A 20906-nucleotide genomic window follows, 5' to 3' on the forward strand; every position below is an offset into this window, starting at 1 on the left:
ATGCAGTATTTCCTGATGGCTGCTTTCTGTTGGATGCTGGTGGAGGGAATTTATCTCTACCTGTTTGTTGTGAAAGTTTTCAACATCAACACAAAGTTGCATGTCTATCACGTCATGTCATGGGGTATTTTGGTTGTACAGTAGTACTCATCATACATTGTTAGGGATTATTTTGCCACCAGACTGTATCATAATTATTAACGTAAATAGTTTCATAATAGGTTTGCCAGTCATTATAGTGGCCACTCCATTTCATTGAGCCTCGCTCCTAAAAAGGATGGGATATAAAACTATACCAGTGATGAACACTAAGAGGCATAAAATGTTCAGTGTCTTTCTCCTCAATATTCCTGATTTTTTTTAGGTCCACTTCTTCAAGTATTGACTATCGCTTCGTTTTATTTGTTTTTTTCCTCCCCTTCATCATCGTTTTAATGAATTTCACCTATATCATCTTATCATAATTTATGGTCTTCGTCCCTTTAGGTCAGCCTCCAACCTACAGTTTCTATGCGTGAATATCACTTTCAGACACATGACTGGTTGGAAATATTGTGAACCTGAAATCCAGCAGTACTGACTCTATTTTTCCTTTGTCTTTTTTTCTTTAGTTGTTGGATATCCTCAACTAGAGATTTAATCTGGATATTTATTGCATTTGGGATTATGATTGAAGTTGTAAGTTTTAGATATTGATTTTCTTTTGGCATTGGTATTTGTGATTCCGGTTTAAGAATTTATGTGTTCAACAGCAACACTAAATACAAAACTATATTTAAATCCTCTCCTTTAGATCAAGATTTTGATTCTCGCACGAGTGATAAGGGAGATGACCAGAATGCAGCCAATAGGAGACAAGCAAATTCAGCAAATTCGGTGAGATAGAGTTTTAACAATATGACAAAAAAAGACAATTTCAGTCTGAGATTTTAACAAAATCAAATTCTGAATTAGATTTTTAATGATATTCACCCATCTTCCTCAGTTTTTAGTTGATGTCAGTAAAGCATAAGGATTTCTGACAACCAGAAATTATTTTGAGGAAAAATGGAATTTAATTTTAAAAACCCCATATTTTACCTTTTTATCCGCCTTCAGAATTGGCTTTAGGGCGTGCGTGGTGATGATTCCCTTACTGGGTGCCACGTGGTTATTTGGTCTCCTATCACCGTTACACAAAGCTTTCGTTTACATCTTCACCATCCTCAACTCTTCTCGGGTTAGTGTTCAATTCTCTTATTTCATATTTAGAGCCCTCCATTTCGAATGTCTTTAGTACTTCATGTTCAAACATTGTCGCCATAGTCAGATAACATTAGCCAAAGAATTATGAAGAAATAAACCTTAGAGGATAAAGCAATAAAGGAAAAAAAAAGTCAATGAACGGGTAACATTCTTTCTTTTTTGTTTTTCATTCTCATAACTTTAAAGTTATTTACATATCTAAATAAATAAGTAAATGATTTAGCAATGGACATCCACTGGGTGGCTATTCTTGTCCACGGTTCAGATCGAATTGGAATTATCTAAGATATTTGAGAAAAAAAGTTTAATGTAGTAAAGTTCAATTGCATATTATGATCTTGAAAACGATCCTCCTTTTTTCAGGGTTTCCTGATTTTCGCTCTTCACTGTGCGCGAAACAGCCAGGTAAGTTCGATATGGAAAAAAAGACATGTAGTATGGATAATTTGATTGAAAGCTTGAATAAACATTTAAGTGCTTTTTTTCTGATTACTTTCTCGTCTATTTGCAGATTAGAGAGCGGTTCAAAAGAAAAGTGAGCACCGCTTTTCCACTTACAAAAAATGGTAACTCCACAAGGAAGAGCTCACAGGTTAATCTGAGTGATATCGGCGGTGTAAAGGCGGTTAATCTGCAGTCTTATAATGAATCGCATCATTGAATACAATCTCGCATTCTGATTGGTTAAGGAAGCGAGATATTTAGCGTGGAATTGCGAGTTAAAAACGATGCTAAGTGATATTGTTTCGCATCTAAGTAAGCAAAACAACTATCGTCAAATTGTTACAAAGTCTTGTTACTAAGTCAGTTTAAAGCGTTTTCAAAACCATTGTCACCTTTTAAAGAGCCAAAAACAAAAAAGCGTTTTTCAAAGTGAGCCTGAGGTTCTTCCCTGTTTTGAACTGAACTTTAAATTCTTGGAGGGGCACGAAAAACCTCTTTCGCTCGCGACAACGCGTAAGCGAGAAAATGTTGTGAACTTGGCCCAGAAAAAACAATCTCCGAGCTAACAGGTCGGGTCAACCCGGGTTCAATATCCACCTACAGCCATAATCTTCTCGTAAAACAACGAAGGATGTCAAGCAAGTTGGGTGGCTTTTCAATCGTACCTACTGCCTTTGCGAGAAATTTGCATTGTGTCAACAACCTTGCACTTCCATCAGTAGATAACAATAACATAAATAACATAAAAAAATAAATAAATAACATAAAAAGCTATGAATAACGGCAGTGATGGTCTAACAGCGAGAGCTCTAGGTAGGCTGTTCACCAATGTATCGTTCAACAACTCTCCAGTGAATATTTCCATCAAATTTCAGTCAAATGTTTATCCCAACGATAACTGCTAATGGCAGTTGTCTGTAGTGAAGTTTTACAGATAAAAAGATCGAAGTTTTTGGACTTTTCATGAAACACTTCTTTGTTTTTAAAGGTATAAGATATCAATCAATACACGTATTTACACTTCAAGGTACTTACCTTAGATCAATCGCGATTTTAAACTCTCATTGCTTTCGCTTGCATACTTCATTTCAGTTTTGCCACCAGAGGTAAAAGGTGTACATTATTTTCCTTCTCGAGTAAATTATTTGGAAATTTGAAAAAGAGATGTTAAAAATAAACGGCTTATAAATTCAGCGAAATATCATCATTATCCTTTGATGGTGTGAAGCTTGTTTAAAAAGTCTGAAAACGAATATAAAAACCAGGTTCAAATAAAAGATTACAGAGGTTCAAACGTGCACATTGACCTTGCTTACTATTCGCTAACGCAATGACAGTTCTGACAGTTGACTCCGAAATGGCTTTCTGTAGCGCGCGCCCAGGATAAAAAACAAATAAAATTATTGCTGTTTTCTTGTTTTCCTATTTTTATTCAATGATGCGATCTAAGGAAAATTTATCACCTGACTCGTGAATTCCGCGTTAAATTGCACTCGAAAACCCATATCGCACTCATCGCTTCGCGATTCGTACGGTATTGGTTTTCGCGTGCAATTTAACCCCGAATTTCCTCGTCAGGTAATGAATTTTCCCAAATTTTCCTATAGAATTTGAACTGAAAAAACGCTCAGCTTAATTAACTGGATCAAGCAGGCTGACAATAAGAGGTGCTAGATATTTGTCTACATCTTCCACAAGGAGGTAACAGCTATTTATAGAAGGTTAGTTGAATAGTATTTACGGCTATTCACGAGACAATCATCGTTCTCAAAAAACAGTATTCGTTTGTGTGATACTAATATAATCGATGGTAAGCTAGCTCTTCAGAGTCATCAGCCTTTAGTGCTGTTTAAGCTCTTGGCAAGATGTAATTACCTTATTTTGATGAAAAATAAATAATTTTACCCAATCGTATGTTTAAGCAGCAAGCTTATATTGAAAGCAGCGAGTCTTTCACATAATTTTAATCATAAGCTAATAAAAATGGTTAATTTGTTCTGTTTAACTTATATTAACCTACAATATACGGGACATGTTAGTAAACCTTGTAACATGTAGTGTTGGACTTCTTTGCATATACTTAGTATTGGACTTGATTTTAACACGCATTCTAATGTTTTAATGTTTTCCATTCTCAATATTTTTTTCTTGCGCGACATCTTTTTTGCTTGTACAGTGGAATCCCGATTTCTCGAACCCTCGGTTTCTCGAACCTCCCGATGTTTCGAACCAAACCTTGTTTCGCTTGGATTTGCTTCACTTGTAATTTCACCCCCGATTTCTCGAACCCCCGATTTCTCGAACCAATTTGCGTTTCCCCTGGAGGTTCGAGAAATCGGGATTCCACTGTATAACACGGATGAAGTCATTTTGATTGTACGTGTTGAGAAACCTCAACAAAACATAAAACTACTGGTCGAACAGCAAACACCATCTCATCTTCCTATTGCCATAGCAAAAAATCATTTTAATAATGAATAAATTAATCAATACTTGGTGAAGATAAATAGTTTACCTATTAACTAAAAACAAAGGAATGAAATAGATTTTTACCCTTCAGCCAGGTTTTTTTCAAACTTAATTTTTTCTCATCCTGAGGTACGTAGCACTCTTTATCGTCGCAAATGTTTCGATGGCTTTGAATTAAAACTAGCGCATCACTAAAATGCAATGGAAGCGATCATTCAAAACGCAATAAAGGTAAAGGAAAGCGGTTAGTTTACTATAACTATATAAAAGAACAGAACTTTAAGCTGAAACAGCTGCAAATTTGCATCAGTCTGGCTTAAAAAATCATCAAAAGGGAGTGCAATTTCTTGGGGTTTTAGAGCAGAAATAGGAGAGACGAGGTTTACCTCTCTCCCAACCCTCACCCCTCCCCACCCCTCCCCCTTTATATACGGTAGGTTAATTTAAAAAGAGTATGTTGGTTACGCTTTGAGAACAAGACGAACAATTTGCTGTAAATGACATACTGCAAAACAACTCTCTTCGAATTGAAACGTCACAACTTCACGTTTGCCGTTCGCAGTAATAGAGGAAAAATCTCAATCTTATGAATTTTATCGCCTTGATTTATATGCAGTTGTTATTAAAGAAATCCAAGAACCAGAAATTTTTGCCACTAGAAACTTTTTAGGAGTCATTTATGTTGACATGTTATGATCGACTATTTGCACTTCGGCGGGCTAAAGAGTTCAGTACGAAAATACATTTTTGCTAATAACCAGTGTGCGTTTCAAAATTGTACCAAATTTTTCCAAGGATACCATAGTTAAAATAGTAATGCGTGGTTTGATATAATATGTAGATTTAGCCAAGCCTAAAAGCGGAGCTCCTAAGTTCGTAATATTAATGATACGCTCGGTCAGTCACGTGACATCCAAACGAAAAGAGGTTGACAATTTTCCACGCGAAGCGCGCGTGGGAGCCCCGCTAAAAAAGAGAAGGAAATTTAAAGAAACTACCCTCGAAGGCCAAGTACTGCATCCTTAATGCAAAACGGTATTTTATTATGTAATCACGCACGAAAAAAAAATATCGGTGTTCCGAAGGTTTTTATAAAGGAAATCGCTTTCATCCATTCTTTACTTGTAAAAAACCATAGGGAAATCGATAGAGCTTTCTGAATTCACGATGGCAATCTGTTTCACAAAATTGTTCAAACTGCTCCGTCATTACATTAAATTAATTTTTCGTTCCTTTTTTTTCCAGAATGTATTTTCTTGAAAATTTTGAGAAACCCTAAGGGTAGTCTGAAACAGGCGGTTGATTACGAAGCATTTCGTATATGCTAGTAGATACCAAACCGTCAATATTGGAGGAAAAAGCTAATCAGGAAAGTATTGTGAATTATAAGATGTGCGTGCTTAAACAAAACAAATTAATTATTGCTGTCCACCATATTCTGCGTGAATCTGATCCACAAAGTATAGCGTTGACTATTCGTCATTGTGAATGAGGAAACGGAAACGAAACGTTAATGTAGTGAAAATAAAGAACCCTCATACCTAGTGAAAGAAAAAAAGAATTATATGCATCGTGTGGTGCATGGCATAAACAGGGGTCATCTACATCTCTGTACCACCTGGTGGGTATCAATATTGATAAAAGAAAAGCTTCTATAGCAGACCTGTTTCAAGCTGAGCTGTAATTGTCTCGAGGCGACACGTTTGACGCTGGCACTCTGAAGAGACAAAGCTGATCGTCGTTGACTCGCTAAATGATTAAGAGTCCAATTAGTAACTGGTATTGAAATTAAAATAAATGCCTTCCGTCGATGCTTAGTTAATATCCTTAGCCTAGAACTATATACTTGCAAAAATAGTATTTTTACGCCTTGTTATTGTTTATCTCATGCTAGCCTATTGAAAGAGTTATGAGAATTGCAATGAACCAGTTTCTTGATCTGCTTATTCCATACGTGTTATGTCTGTACTGTAGTTCAAAACAGGTGTAAAGTACTTATTGTGACTAAATTTGGAGGGAAAGACCCGACGTCAATAATTTGAATGACAGTCAATTACCCGCATAACATGCCAGCAATAAGCGACTGGCTTATTGCTAAATAGAGGCTTATTGCTAAATAGAGGACGCCCACAACCTCACAATTACAACGCTAGGAAGGGAATTTTGAGCTGATTTACAGCTAATACTAATTTGTAAAAAGTTTGCCTTTGGTTGAGTGTGATGCTGTAAAAAAACCTGACCCCCATATCGATGGAAAAATGATCATGGCTGATTGTAAAGTGTGGGGAACACTCCTGTTATCAATAACTCTGTTGACTGAGTACCAACATTCTTCTTAGAAGATTTAATTTCGTAGATTATGTCTTACAAATATACCCCTAGGAGTAGAATCTATGGGTTTCAGTATAATCTTGGAAAAAAAAGTAATAAAGCGGAAACTGAGACCGCTAGAGCTTAGAATGGCTCTAGATTAGGATGCCTTTTGTTAAAGCCGACCTCATCAGCTTCTATAAGAAAGCCAGGAATATAATGAAAATAGCATTTCAAGCGATTTACTTCAAGGAGCGAGTTAAGCAATGCACATTGATCTACAGACTAAAAACCCGACTTAACTCGCGCCAACATGCAAATAACGATGCTGTAATTTTTAGCCAGATTTTAAATTTAAAGATATGCAAATTCTGGAACAAGCTAATGGGAGGATAACACTAAGCTCTTCCAGCTATTACTTCTGGCAAATTACAGAAGATAGTAGCCTAACTAACAACATTTTAAGTCTTCTATGAGAAGGGTCTGTTGGGTTCCTTTATGTCCTTTCCACTTTTGATCTTAATCTTAAATATTTACATTACCACTGTTGTATTTTCCATGCATTCAGTTGAATTATTAAGGGACAAACCAACGACGTTGTATGGAAATATTCCTTATACTCAAGAATAAGAAAAAGTATTCCTCAATGCCTATCCCACATGGCGTAGTTATGACAACTTGTAGTCACTCTTACCATTGAACGGCCACCTGCAAAGAGGGAAAATCGGATGTCTCTGAGCATGACGAAAAAACAATTTATCATGATAATGAACCCAAGTGCATTAATGAACTAAATGCTGCATATTCTTGAAACTAAAACAAACCAAACCAAAACAAAAGAAAGCAAACAATCTTTGTTAATGGTATATTGTTGTGCAGATGAAACACAGGGTGACAAATTTTGTCTCTCTAGAAAGGTGCTGTGAAGTATTAGGTGTTTATAAAACTAAGAATTGGTGACATCCGTCAGCCTCGCAGTAGTCTGGAATGCAGCGGGGGAAATTGTACGCAGCATTGCAAGGCAGGTTCAAACGTTTGTGGTATGTATTGTAACGCAGGTCACTGTGCGCAGACATGCGACGTTACCACATGTCACAGGACTAGAGCTCAGGCAACAATTCAGAATAGACTAAATTGTTACGGAAATGGTCTATGCTGTAAACGTTTCATGTCATTGGGAACCTTTCATATCTGCTGTGGCAAAGGTACACTCCGCACGTGCACCAGATGTCCCAAACACCAATGCACCACTTCCGATATATACCCATCAAATGTTATTACATATATCACGCCTACAGCAACTCAAGTTTTCACAACTCAAGGTTCGACAGTGCAGGGAACAGAAAATTCCCAGGCTTACCGTGAGTACCATTAGCAAAATCAATTCTGAAAGGATTTTTTTTTTTTTGTACCATGATTGATTACTTGATATATTATGCATGAAATACAATGTCCCAATATCTTATTTTTCGAATTCCTCGCGCCTTATCGTAGCTTTACAATCTCAGTTTAACTAAATTTCATTGTAACAATAGACTTATTTCAACATTTAGCTCCTTTAAAAACATCGTCACCTTCCTTTCTCTCACCAATAGGGAACTTATGCAGTCATGACGGCAACCCCATGGAAGACATCGATTAAATAATGAGTTTCTACTTTTAGTTAGAATTTAGAAAATGACTGCATGTGTTTACCGTCTCATAGGGCGCCAGACCTCAAACTCAACATAACGCATAAAAGTTTAAGTTTAAGTTTAAGTTTAATTAATTCGCCACAGGAATGATAGGAGAAAGGAACAGAACTTTCGTTCCAATTGACACCTAACTCCTTTTTTACCCACCCATCCCACCCCGGGAAGGACATCCATCACACAGTAATCTCGTGTGTGGGAAATTAACGTCTCCTACCCCAACCCTGCAGGAGACGGGACCTCTATTTATCGTCCCTATCCGAGAAGACTAGAAAGTCTAACCATTTGCAAATATTGTTACAGAGGCAGCACTTTCTTCTCAGTTAATTAAAGACCCTGAGTGTTGGTCCGGCCGGATCTGAGCTCACGACCTCCCGCACAACAGTCCGGCGCTCTACCAATTGAGCTAACCGGGAGGCGGTTAGCTCAATTGTAGCTCAAAAGTAGCGTTTAGTTCCAAATGTAAATTAAAATAATTTGCCACAGTGGTTTCGGTTCGCAGAAAATGCAAATTTTGGTGATTTCACATTGTTGTTTTGTAAAGGACGGCTAAGAAATGTACAAAGTTTTAAAACTCACGTGCCGGGCTATTGTTCTGCCAATTAGATCTATTGTTTTTCCACATTCTCGTTGCCGTCGCTGTCGTGGTTTGCTTAAATTTCCTATTATCATTTTTTTTCCTCATGGACATCATCATCCTCATCACCATCATCCTCATCACCGTCATCCTCATCATTATCGGCAGCAGCAGCGCTATCGCCATCCTCACCGTCTCCATGGTCGTCTTCGTCAGCACCATCGCCAACTAAGACATCTCCGTCATCGACATCAGAGGAAATTGAGAATCTGGTGTGTATTGTAATTTTTCTTACCCTTGTATCTACCACTATCGTGCTGTTTAGCATTTATCAATTTAGGCTTCGACAGGATTCGAACCTGTGTCTCCCAGGTATAAACTACGAAGCCACGAGTTGGAGGCGAGGCAAATTTCACAGGGTTGATTATTTACGTGGAGGAATCTCATCACAAAGTTCGCCTCTCTTTCTTTGCTACAGGCAAATGATTCTGTTTCTAAATTGAGTAAGATAGATGTCAAGAGAAACAGTTCTTTGAAGGTATGAACATGCTAATTCCTTATCTATCGTAATCATGATTAGGATACTTAGTAATATGGCATGCGCGATAATTAGAGAGGTGACTAAAGTTGTTGGAAAGCTTTATAAGTATTCATGTCTAGGAGAAAAGCTTCGAAATAAAGTGTGCCAGATATGGATACCTTTTCTAAGGAATAGTAGTCCAGTAAATGGTTTGAACCCGGGGGTCACATGTGAAGGTGTAGTCTGATCGTCCGGGTGAGTGTAGTCCTGAGAAGGACTGTTGTCGGTGGCAGTGACTGACGTTTCGACAACCTGTGCGGAAGTCATCATCAGAGTCAAGTGAGTGATTGTTGTCAGTAGAATTCTACTGACAACAATCACTCACTTGACTCTGATGATGACTTCCGCACAGGTTGTCGAAACGTCAGTCACTGCCACCGACAACAGTCCTTCTCAGGACTACACTCACCCGGACGATCAGACTACACCTTCAGAATAGTAGTCCCTTATATGTAAGAACGGCGGTGAAAAAAGTCAAGTATAATCTGTTAATTTTTTTTAAATCGAGTTTGTAAGTCTCAGCTGAAATTTACTCTTACCTCGCCTATAGGTTCCACTCAGTCCAAATTGGAATTAATCCTAATTACAAGCTCTTTTGCCTTTAAGAATTCTTAAGATGTGTTTTTTCTATCTCCTTACGTTGACATTTTGGATGGTAAAGTAGAAAAATTCAAAGTAACACAGATGAATAGAGATAAATCGCCACGGATAGAAATGTAATTTCTCCCTGAATGCTGGACTCGATAACTACTTAAAGGCAGGAAGAGAACTTCCACATCAACGCACAATTCAGTGAATTCATTGGCTAAATGGTTAGTGAAAAAGATCAACCATGTCTCAATTTGTCCGTTATATAAACTTCATAAATCTTCCAGGTGATAGGTTTTTGCTTTCAGCCGCAGGAAATGCCTTGACCAAGGCCAACTCATTTTCGGTTTTTCTTTTCGTGTTTTGGTTTTCCTCCTCTTCTAGAAAATTCATGAACCCTAAAGAGTGACGTAAAAAGCGTGTGAAGTATCAGAAACTGATTAGCGATGTTAGATACACCTACAAAACTATGCAATACTTCTAAACTCCTTACCATTGCGGCTTTTCTCAGGGGTGGCAATCCATTATCCAAACCTTCGTTTTATATAATTAAACATATTCAATCTTTTGGCATTATAGGAAGCTATGCGCGTATTTGAAGTCTTCACTGATCGTTTTCTGAGCATCATAAAACCCCATAGAGCTCAACTACTTAATAGAGAAGATGAAAAAAGACGAAAATCCATTTTTGAACTGGCAATCGCCTTCGAGGAGTTTGCTCTAAATTATGGTAAACACCATTTGAGCAGAACGAAGCCATCCGCGAAGATCATAAGCCAAAAAATGGGTGAGTTAAAAACACGTCCTCCCTTTGTCGTTTTCTATAATTTCATGATTTTTAAATGAGTATCTGACAAATTGACCGGCTCAATGGTCAATCTATTGTTTAGCCTAAATAAATGAGTACAAGGGACGTTCTGAAAGGCCCACAGAAATAATATTAAGCGCATGAAACTTGTCGGTCTCTGGTCTCTCTGGCTGATGCAAGTAATTGCAAGACTGAGGGATGAAATTCCCGTTGAAGGAAAGTAATATTCTCTCTGTTAATAGGTATTTTCCATTCTCTGCTGTTTGAGTATTTCATGCCCTTGATATTTTATATATTTTAATGATATCAATAGGATTCAATAGTATATTTTAATTGCATTGGGTCAAGTCAGATTCTCTTTTAACGAATCGCAGTGTAGTACTGCCAATCTACCTAAAAAATTTGATTGTTATTGATAGTAATGATAACAGTAATAATAATGATACAATGAATATATGAAGTTCATATATTTTGAACTGTGGTTGTAGATACGTATGATGCACGATCCTCGCAGTGGAGAGCGCTATTTATGGAAAAGCGAAAATCAGACCTGAAAAAAATCAGGCCTGCACGGGATTCGAACCACTGACCTCTGCGATACTAGTGCAGCGCTCTATTAATTGAGCTAACAAGCTAACTAGGAGCAGGCAGTTAAGTTGATTCGTAATAAATATTTGAACTTCATATATTCATTGTATCTGATTTATTATCACGGGTTTATTACGAATCAACTTAACGGCCTGCTCCTAGTTGGCTTGTTAGCTCAATAGGTAGAGCGCTGCACTAGTATCGCAGAGGTCAGTGGTTCGAGTCCCGTACAGCACTGATTTTTTTCAGGTCTGATTTTCGCTATTGCATAAATAGCGCTCTCTACTGCGAGGATCGTGCATTATACGAATAATAATGATAATAATAATAATAGTTATTATTATTATTATTATTATTATTAAAAGAAAGATCTAGATATGCTACAGCTCATCTTCTTCTTCTTCCGATAGTTATGGGTATTCAAAGAGGCTACCGCCAAAATGCGACTGGCTTTTTCCTCAACGAAGAAGAATGGCAAGCTAGTATTAATATTTCATCTGAAGATTTTTCTGAGAATGGTTTGTGTTCAACTCATATTTAACTGTAAATCATAAAGTAGAATTTTGTTTTGATTTTATTTGCATCTTACATGTATCTTAATACTTTTGATACGCTGAAAGATTTGGTTTATCAATAGCAAATTCAAACTGGGTGCTCTCCTGTGTTTTAGAGTTTAGATTTATTTTTATTAACAGCGTATTTTTTGTAAATTTATGAAATAGAACAGCTTAGAAGCTACGAACTCTCTGATGGGTCAAAAACCTATTGCTTTTTGCACCGGGAAACCCAGAGAAAACTGAAGTATATTTCTTACAAAAACAATAGACCTAGGTTTCGATTTGTTAACCAGCGTGCTGAACCACTTACGATGCATATTGGAGGAATATTTGAAAAGTTTACAAATCACTCGTGTCCGGCTAGTGATTTGGAGTACGTATATAACTGGCCTAACCCTTACGGGGCTACAAGGGCATTTTTACACTGGCTGACTGTTCACCGTTTAGGGTCAGTGGTTGTTGGGTGCGTCTACAAGGATCTCCATGAGTTATTGCTGGGAGGAAAGTCAATCGGGAATGAAACTGGCCATTCAAGGTGACAGTAAACAATTAATCATTTGAGAACTGATTCATACTTAACTTGAATGGAATGAGTGATGGGCTATGTCGTAGGAAATTAAACTAATCAAATTTAGGGGAAGCATAATAAACGGTACCGGTCTTATTTCTAGTTTCGCACGTCTTTAATCTGACTACTATAAGTTTATTTGCCATAAAGTGGATGTGACCTAAGTCCATTTTTTAACACATTAAGACAGTTTTTGAACGGTTAGGTCGAAAAAGGAGAAGTAAAATTTCATTCTCATTATATAATCATGAAGAAAAAATATTTCATTATGGAGTTAATTCGTGCATTGGTTTGCATAGCTTGATAGCATTCTGAGCTATTATTAAACCCGTTAATTTTTACAACATTTTTTCTCTACAGGTATGTTAACAGTAGGATAATAACGGTAGCCATGGATCCCAAACCTGAAAAATTGCAACGAAATGCCATCATGAAGTTCAGAAACCTAAAGGTAACTGCATGGACACCAAAAGATAACCTCCGTAAAACTGTGTTTTATTGGGTCGATTTACAAGTAAGCGTGTAGAAATGAAAATAAACAATTTAAAAAATCGAGTATCCGGATGGGATTTGAACCCACGACCCTCCGTGATCTAGTCGGATGCTCTAACCACTGAGCTACAGGAGACTCTATGGTGAGCAAGGGTCAATTAGTGGGTATTGACTGGAACCGCATCACGCGGCTACACAGCCAAACATCAGCTAGCGCATAGAAGCTCACTAACAGCATCACGCTGTCACATTAAAGCATCACATGCATTAAAGCATCACATGCAAGCCAACCATCCTCCAAAGTGAGCGTGTAGAAATGAAAATAAACAATTTAAAAAATCGAGTATCCGGATGGGATTTGAACCCACGACCCTCCGTGATCTAGTCGGATGCTCTAACCACTGAGCTACAGGAGACTCTATGGTGAGCAAGGGTCAATTAGTGGGTATTGACTGGAACCGCATCACGCGGCTACACAGCCAAACATCAGCTAGCGCATAGAAGCTCACTAACAGCATCACGCTGTCACATTAAAGCATCACATGCATTAAAGCATCACATGCAAGCCAACCATCCTCCAAAGTGAGCGTGTAGAAATGAAAATAAACAATTTAAAAAATCGAGTATCCGGATGGGATTTGAACCCACGACCCTCCGTGATCTAGTCGGATGCTCTAACCACTGAGCTACAGGAGACTCTATGGTGAGCAAGGGTCAATTAGTGGGTATTGACTGGAACCGCATCACGCGGCTACACAGCCAAACAAATCCCATGACAGATTATCCCATCCGGATACTCGATTTTTTAAATTGTTTATTTTCATTTCTACACGCTCACTTTGGAGGATGGTTGGCTTGCATGTGATGCTTTAATGCATGTGATGCTTTAATGTGACAGCGTGATGCTGTTAGTGAGCTTCTATGCGCTAGCTGATGTTTGGCTGTGTAGCCGCGTGATGCGGTTCCAGTCAATACCCACTAATTGACCCTTGCTCACCATAGAGTCTCCTGTAGCTCAGTGGTTAGAGCATCCGACTAGATCACGGAGGGTCGTGGGTTCAAATCCCATCCGGATACTCGATTTTTTAAATTGTTTATTTTCATTTCTACACGCTCACTTTGGAGGATGGTTGGCTTGCATGTGATGCTTTAATGCATGTGATGCTTTAATGTGACAGCGTGATGCTGTTAGTGAGCTTCTATGCGCTAGCTGATGTTTGGCTGTGTAGCCGCGTGATGCGGTTCCAGTCAATACCCACTAATTGACCCTTGCTCACCATAGAGTCTCCTGTAGCTCAGTGGTTAGAGCATCCGACTAGATCACGGAGGGTCGTGGGTTCAAATCCCATCCGGATACTCGATTTTTTAAATTGTTTATTTTCATTTCTACACGCTCACTTTGGAGGATGGTTGGCTTGCATGTGATGCTTTAATGCATGTGATGCTTTAATGTGACAGCGTGATGCTGTTAGTGAGCTTCTATGCGCTAGCTGATGTTTGGCTGTGTAGCCGCGTGATGCGGTTCCAGTCAATACCCACTAATTGACCCTTGCTCACCATAGAGTCTCCTGTAGCTCAGTGGTTAGAGCATCCGACTAGATCACGGAGGGTCGTGGGTTCAAATCCCATCCGGATACTCGATTTTTTAAATTGTTTATTTTCATTTCTACACGCTCACTTTGGAGGATGGTTGGCTTGCATGTGATGCTTTAATGCATGTGATGCTTTAATGTGACAGCGTGATGCTGTTAGTGAGCTTCTATGCGCTAGCTGATGTTTGGCTGTGTAGCCGCGTGATGCGGTTCCAGTCAATACCCACTAATTGACCCTTGCTCACCATAGAGTCTCCTGTAGCTCAGTGGTTAGAGCATCCGACTAGATCACGGAGGGTCGTGGGTTCAAATCCCATCCGGATACTCGATTTTTTAAATTGTTTATTTTCATTTCTACACGCTCACTTTGGAGGATGGTTGGCTTGCATGTGATGCTTTAATGCATGTGATGCTTTAATGTGACAGCGTGATGCTGTTAGTGAGCTTCTATGCGCTAGCTGATGTTTGGCTGTGTAGCCGCGTGATGCGGTTCCAGTCAATACCCACTAATTGACCCTTGCTCACCATAGAGTCTCCTGTAGCTCAGTGGTTAGAGCATCCGACTAGATCACGGAGGGTCGTGGGTTCAAATCCCATCCGGATACTCGATTTTTTAGATTTACAAGTAATACGTATAAAATCTATCTTCAGGTCGTTGACGGAGAAAAATATTGTATGTTTTGGAGTGGCTCCAAAAAGAGGTACAAAATACTTTAGGACTCTCTATTCTTTTTCAGTTCATGACTGAGTATAAAAATAGAAAATTATTCGTCAAACGCCCATTTGCGATGAAGGTAGTCCTGAATTTCAGATTACATTATCGGTAATGATTCTTGACGATTAGCTAATCTGAGGTGAAGTGTGAACCACCAGTTCTCTCTTACCAGACAAAATATTGCACTGTCCAAAATCTTATAATCAAACTGCTGGGTTCCAAAGGAATACCTCGTAGAAACTGTGCGAGCTTTTATTGTTTTTCCTTGTTATTTGTTTCGTTCCTTTGGTTTTTTTTTTGCTTTTGTTTTGATTTGTTGTTGTTTTTTTCACAACTGATGGGATATTAGGGCATTTCGAGAGTCTAGATCTTTCTTGCAAAATGTTTCATCTGCCTCTAAAGTATACCTCGTCATCGTTGTATATCACTGGGAGGAAGCTAATGGCTTTTTGCTATGAAATACCAAAACAATGTGAGTGATGTTTGAGTCCTCACAGAATTTGTTTTTCTACTTGAAATCATTATTCGTATTTTCAATGATGCAATATTAGTTTTTTTTAGTCCAGACGGGTTTTCAGAGGAGGGTTGTCATGTGGAGCCTCGGAATAACAATTCTGAAGAAACAGTTTGTGGCTGCAATCATTTGACTCATTTTGCCGTCTTAGTTGACTTCAGCGGTGGCATAAAAGTAGGTTTCTTTTATTAATTTTCCTCCAAGAAGTAGTTCCGTGTGCTCAATTCAATCAATTTATCACCTTTTTTTTTTCTCTTGACGCAGCTCTTCGAGAAGGACATAGCAATTCTGGAGATCATCACATACGTAGGACTCAGTCTCTCTATCATCGGAATGCTCTCGACAGTTATTCTGTATTCTTTCCTCACGTAAGTACTGTTACAGAACAATCATGAAAGTAAGGTATAAAATGTCTTTGAAGATGTTTCATATCAACAAGAGCAACGCATGCTTAGTGTTCATACAAAAAATAGATGAGATTTTCTTACTTCGAACAGTATATGTTGGGCATCACTCGTTATCAGCGAATGTCCAAGTTCTTCTGCCTTCAGTCGCCCTAATGTTAGTTCGTTGTATCTTGTGCACTTTACATTTACATCAATAAAGAGAAGAGAAAGGGCATCAGTCTAATAATTACGGATTTGTTTTACTTGGCTTTGCTATTGGTGTGTTTTAACTAAACTCTCTTGCTTTCCTTCAGGCTTTCTTTCGTTACAATGTACCTTACAAATCTTTTAATTTTATCAGAGATGTTCGTCAACCTCTTTCTCAAATACGCTTAAATCTCGCGGTGTCTCTCGGAGCTGGACAAATCATCTTCCTCGCTGGAATAAACGCCACGGAGAACAAGGTTGGCGGTTTCTCACCATTCGTTGAGTAAATTCAAATAATTCATTATCGAAAGCAACATAGCAGTTGCAGTTCTTGTCTTCCCTTTGTTTATTTGTGTTTTTTTTTTCTTTTTGCAGGCTGTTTGTGTCACAATGGCAGCTCTAATGCAATATTTCTTGATGGCTGCTTTCTGCTGGATGCTGGTGGAGGGAATTTATCTCTACCTGTTTGTTGTAAAAGTTTATAACATCAACACCAAGATGCACATGTATCACGTCATCTCATGGGGTATTTTGCTTTTAAAATTGAACTTAAGGCCCTAGGAAATGGCTTCAACATTTGCTTCAACATCCTTTCGATCTTTTTGAATGACAGTGTTGAAAGCATTAGCCACCCTCTTTCCACCATGTTGAAACGTGTCGAAACGATGTTGAATCGATGTTGAAAGAGTTTAAAAGCCTTTAAACTTTGCTCTAACATCAGATCAACATTTCTATTGTTCTCTGGTATGTTCGGAATGTTAACGCGGAGTTGAAGTCATTTGGTCCCGCACTTTTCATATTCCGCTGTGTCTTCGATCGTTAATTCCTTCACGATGTTGTTCCGATCCATTGCCTTGTCTTTCTCCTTCGGGTTTTTCTATCCTCATCATTCAAAATTTCAAAAGCTACAGAAACCGCTAATAACGAGCGAACTTTGTTGTAAACCGTACGAGCGATCTATTGTTTCATTTCAAAACGACGCCTTTGCATGTGTCTCAGGCGTGCAAAAAGCAGGGGCCTGAAGCTAATTACCAGGCCACTCGCTAAGTTTTGTTTAATGAAATGTTGAAACCGTTTGCCCAACACACCGTTCAACATCATTCAAGAACCTTTCAACAGCGTTTAACAAAATCGAATGGATGTTGAAGCCGTTTGCTAGGGCCTTTATCATACATTGTTGTGAATCATTTTATTGACTCGTGCATCATTTTGAATCACTGTATTTGGTTTATAATGTCGTTATAGGCTTTCCAGTCGTTATGGTAGCCATTTCATTGAGCATCTCTGCTGGAAAAAAAAGAATGCTGAGCTATACCAGTGATAAATAGTAAGAAGGAAATTTTGCTTTCACTGCTCTTCTTTTTTGGAAAATGCTTTTTTAAAGTTCTTTTCTATTCACTTCTCCTTTTGTCCATCTCAGTCGTTAAAGTTTTGAGGCTCAATTCGCTTTATTTCGCCTTTTCTCACCCTTTTTTCGTTAAGTGCATTAATGTGCCCTCTATATCGTACCTATAACCTTTGTCCCTGTAAGCCAGCCTTCAACTTAGAGTCTCTTTCATTGTACGGATGTTACCTTCGGTTAAAAAAAGTGATCGGGAATATTGTGAAATTGAAATCCAGTAGTACCTATTTTTTTCTCTCTGTCTCTCTTTTTGTTTCTCTTTGTTTCTGTAGTTGTTGGATGTCCTCAGCTAACAGCTTGATTTGGATATTTGTCACATTTGTGATTACGGTTGAAGTTGTAAGTTCCTGATTTGGATTGATCACTTTCTTTTGACATTATTATTTGGGATTTTAGTTTAACGTTTGGATCACTTTCTTTTGACATTATTCTTTGGGATTCTAGTTTAACGTTTGATGTGCCCAACAGACATACTTCAATACAATTTTATATTCATATCCTTCCCCTCTAAGGTCAACATTTTGATACTCATTCGAGTCATAAGGGAGATGACCAAAATGCAGCCAACAGGAGATAAGCAAACTCAGCAAATACGGTGAGATAGATCTTCAAAATTAGGATAAAAAGAAATACTTTTTCTGCCAGAAATTGCAACAGAATCTTATCAAATTTTTTAATCATCCTTTTAATTATATTTGCCTAACCTCCTCATTTGTTAATTAATTAGTAAAGCATGATGATTTCTGATGACCAGAAATACTTTTGAGGAAGAGATGCAGTTAATAAACGTTTAAGAACACCATGTCTTAAATTTTTCCCGTCCTTTAGACTTAGCATAAGAGCATGCGCGGTGATGATTCCCCTGCTGGGTGTCACGTGGCTATTTGGTCTTTTATCGCCGTTACACAAAGCTTTCGTTTACATTTTTACTATCCTCAACTCTACTCAGGTGAGTGCTTCATCCTCTTTGTTCATTAATAAAATTATCCGTATGGAGTGTCTCTATAATGTATAGAGATAACGTGTTTTCATCAACTGAGTTTATAATGTAGCTCCAGTATTTGTAAATATTACAGGAGAGCATAAAATTAAAAAGAAAATAAACAAATTTTCCGCGTCATTCTCGTAGTTAAAGATTTTATTTACGTCATAGCACTAGCTCTGAGATATTTGACAAAGAAAAAAAATCACAATCGCATATAGTAAGGAAATAAGAGATTAATCTTAAAAATCTTTTTCTTATTTAAGGGTTTCCTGATTTTTTCCCTTCACTGTCTGCGAAACAGCCTGTAAGTTTAATGTAAGAAGAAAACATGTGGGTAATGAGACTTTCAAACTTGAATTTCTATGTGTTTGTACGTGTGTGTGTTTGGATGTTTTCGTTTGTTTAAGTTGTTTCTCTCTCTGCAGATTAAAGAGCGATTCAACAGAAAAGTCAACACTGTTTTTCCATCTGTTAGCAAAGAAAACTCCACAAAGAAGAGCTCATAGGCTAATCTGAGTGATGTTGGAGATGCGAGGGCAGTTGAACTGGGGCCTTATCATTAATATGAACTGAAAAAACAATTAACTTAAGAAACGGGATCAGGAGAGGTTGAGAATTGGATTAAATGTTTGTAGAGCGGCAGTTGTTACTGAAAATTGCGTCAGATAGTCTAATCCATATTAGGCCAGCTTTCTAGAGTTATCCGCCTTTAGCGTTGTCTAAGTTTTCAACTAGATGCTAATAGCTTCTCTTGATGGAAAACGAGTACCTCTAGCTTATCAAAGGTGTTAACGACATACAAACTCTTTAGAAAAGGGTATTATTGATATTTGTGTCAACGTGTCTAACCCTAATTAGACCAGTTTTCTAGAGTCATCAGCCATTAACGTTGTCTAGGCTCTTAAATAGATGCAGGCAGGTTCTTTAGATGGAAAACAAGTACTTTCATTTAATTTTAGCCCATCGTATGTGTCAACAACACGCACATTTCTTCAGGAAAGTGCGTTAGTTTATCCTAATGAGATATTTTGGAGGCCGGTTGTTATGATTCATTGTTACATTTAAGGGTAGTCAGTCCGCTACATAATGGTTAGTTCAATTCGTGCGATAGATATGATTGCCCTTCAAGGGAAACTACAATCTAGTAAGATGTTAGTAAATGTCATATCATGCATTTGTTATACTCAGTTGCCTCTAAATAAGATTACATATTCTGCTGTCAGTAGTATGAATAAAATCACAGTTGTCTTATTAGGGTATGAGACACTAATCTTTGAAACATTTCGGTTCATTTTCGCTTTTATCTTTCATCATATCGTAAAGAAAAGCAAAAGGGTATTTAGTAAATTAAGTCGAAGTATTTATTTTAAAAGTGATACCCACAGGTTACAGGTATAAGGCGCCCTGATTCCACCAATTCAACTGGTAAGCGACCGAATCGAAACAAGCGAAACGACCAAAACAGAAAAAGCGAAACGACCACAACGAAAGGACCGTAAGGACCAAGACGAAACAAACGAAACGAAACGACCGTTCTGACCAAAATAAAACCACTACAACGATCGACAAACGTAGAGGTTGAAATGTCGCGGAAAATAAATATTTCACATCAAATATTCTCTCGCATTTTAAGGCCTTCAAACATTACGGCTATCTCACGAAACTTTATTTGTTCTTCCCCCATGCGAGTAGTTGAAACTACTATTTGACACTTCTATGTAGTTTTCTGGACGAAACGCTAGCCATATCGAATACCAAAGCATATATGTAAAGGAGAGGAAGAAAAAAATAAAAGTATTCATTGACAACATCGATCCACATTCGTGATTTTTAGTGAACTAATTTTTTTAGGTAAAGGCTGATAGTTTCTAAAGAAACTGTTTGGGGCTGCGTCGGTGAGGGTAATGACGAAGCGAATGACGAAGAGCTAACGCTCGAAACGTCAGCTTTTATAATCGTAACGGTGGCCAATGTACCATTTCAACTTTGTTGATACATTGTAATAATTTTTCAGGGTTCCCATAACCCTTCACGCCAAGCCGATGGCAGTCGAGAGATAATTTAATTGCCTTGCGAGGTAGATCAAGAGTTGACCATAAACGAAAGGAGACGAATATGACGGTTGACGCCTGACACCCTTGCGTATTCATTTAATTATTGACTGTGTTTTGTATATTTTTCGGTCGTT

At 38.0% G+C, this 20906-nt stretch overlaps 2 protein-coding genes and 1 long non-coding RNA gene across 11 annotated transcripts in view; 2 read left to right on the plus strand and 1 right to left on the minus strand.

The window, feature by feature from the left end:
• The window catches only part of LOC148736978 (uncharacterized), a 323637-nt gene that overhangs the window by 98300 nt on the left and 204431 nt on the right, over positions 1 to 20906 (minus strand). The window lies entirely within an intron of this gene.
• On the plus strand, positions 23 to 4402 carry LOC148736981 (adhesion G protein-coupled receptor D1-like). The gene is made up of 6 exons (XM_088750761.1): positions 23 to 124; positions 612 to 678; positions 794 to 876; positions 1099 to 1219; positions 1609 to 1650; positions 1757 to 4402. The coding sequence occupies exons 1-6, from the start codon at positions 120 to 122 to the stop codon at positions 1904 to 1906; spliced, it is 468 nt and encodes a 155-aa protein (XP_088606887.1). The 5' UTR covers positions 23 to 119; the 3' UTR covers positions 1907 to 4402.
• Positions 3316 to 19999, plus strand: LOC148736982 (adhesion G protein-coupled receptor L4-like). 4 transcript variants are annotated; one of them, XM_088750682.1, is made up of 19 exons: positions 3316 to 3410; positions 7527 to 7829; positions 8905 to 9008; positions 9215 to 9274; positions 10484 to 10691; positions 11711 to 11818; positions 12305 to 12392; positions 12786 to 12876; positions 15161 to 15210; positions 15786 to 15912; positions 16003 to 16106; positions 16486 to 16588; positions 16707 to 16857; positions 17577 to 17658; positions 18006 to 18072; positions 18246 to 18328; positions 18562 to 18682; positions 18982 to 19022; positions 19144 to 19999. In XM_088750682.1, the coding sequence occupies exons 2-19, from the start codon at positions 7637 to 7639 to the stop codon at positions 19232 to 19234; spliced, it is 1872 nt and encodes a 623-aa protein (XP_088606808.1). In that variant the 5' UTR covers positions 3316 to 3410; positions 7527 to 7636; the 3' UTR covers positions 19235 to 19999. The 4 variants fall into 4 exon arrangements, with proteins under 4 accessions (XP_088606808.1, XP_088606809.1, XP_088606810.1 ...); XM_088750683.1 differs by having other exon boundaries at positions 8908 to 9008; XM_088750684.1 differs by lacking the exons at positions 3316 to 3410; positions 7527 to 7829 and adding an exon at positions 9978 to 10128 and having other exon boundaries at positions 8992 to 9008.

The sequence above is a fragment of the Stylophora pistillata genome, chromosome 2 (genome assembly GCF_964205215.1).
Source record: "Stylophora pistillata chromosome 2, jaStyPist1.2, whole genome shotgun sequence".
In the NCBI taxonomy this organism is placed as follows: Eukaryota; Metazoa; Cnidaria; class Anthozoa; order Scleractinia; family Pocilloporidae; genus Stylophora; species Stylophora pistillata.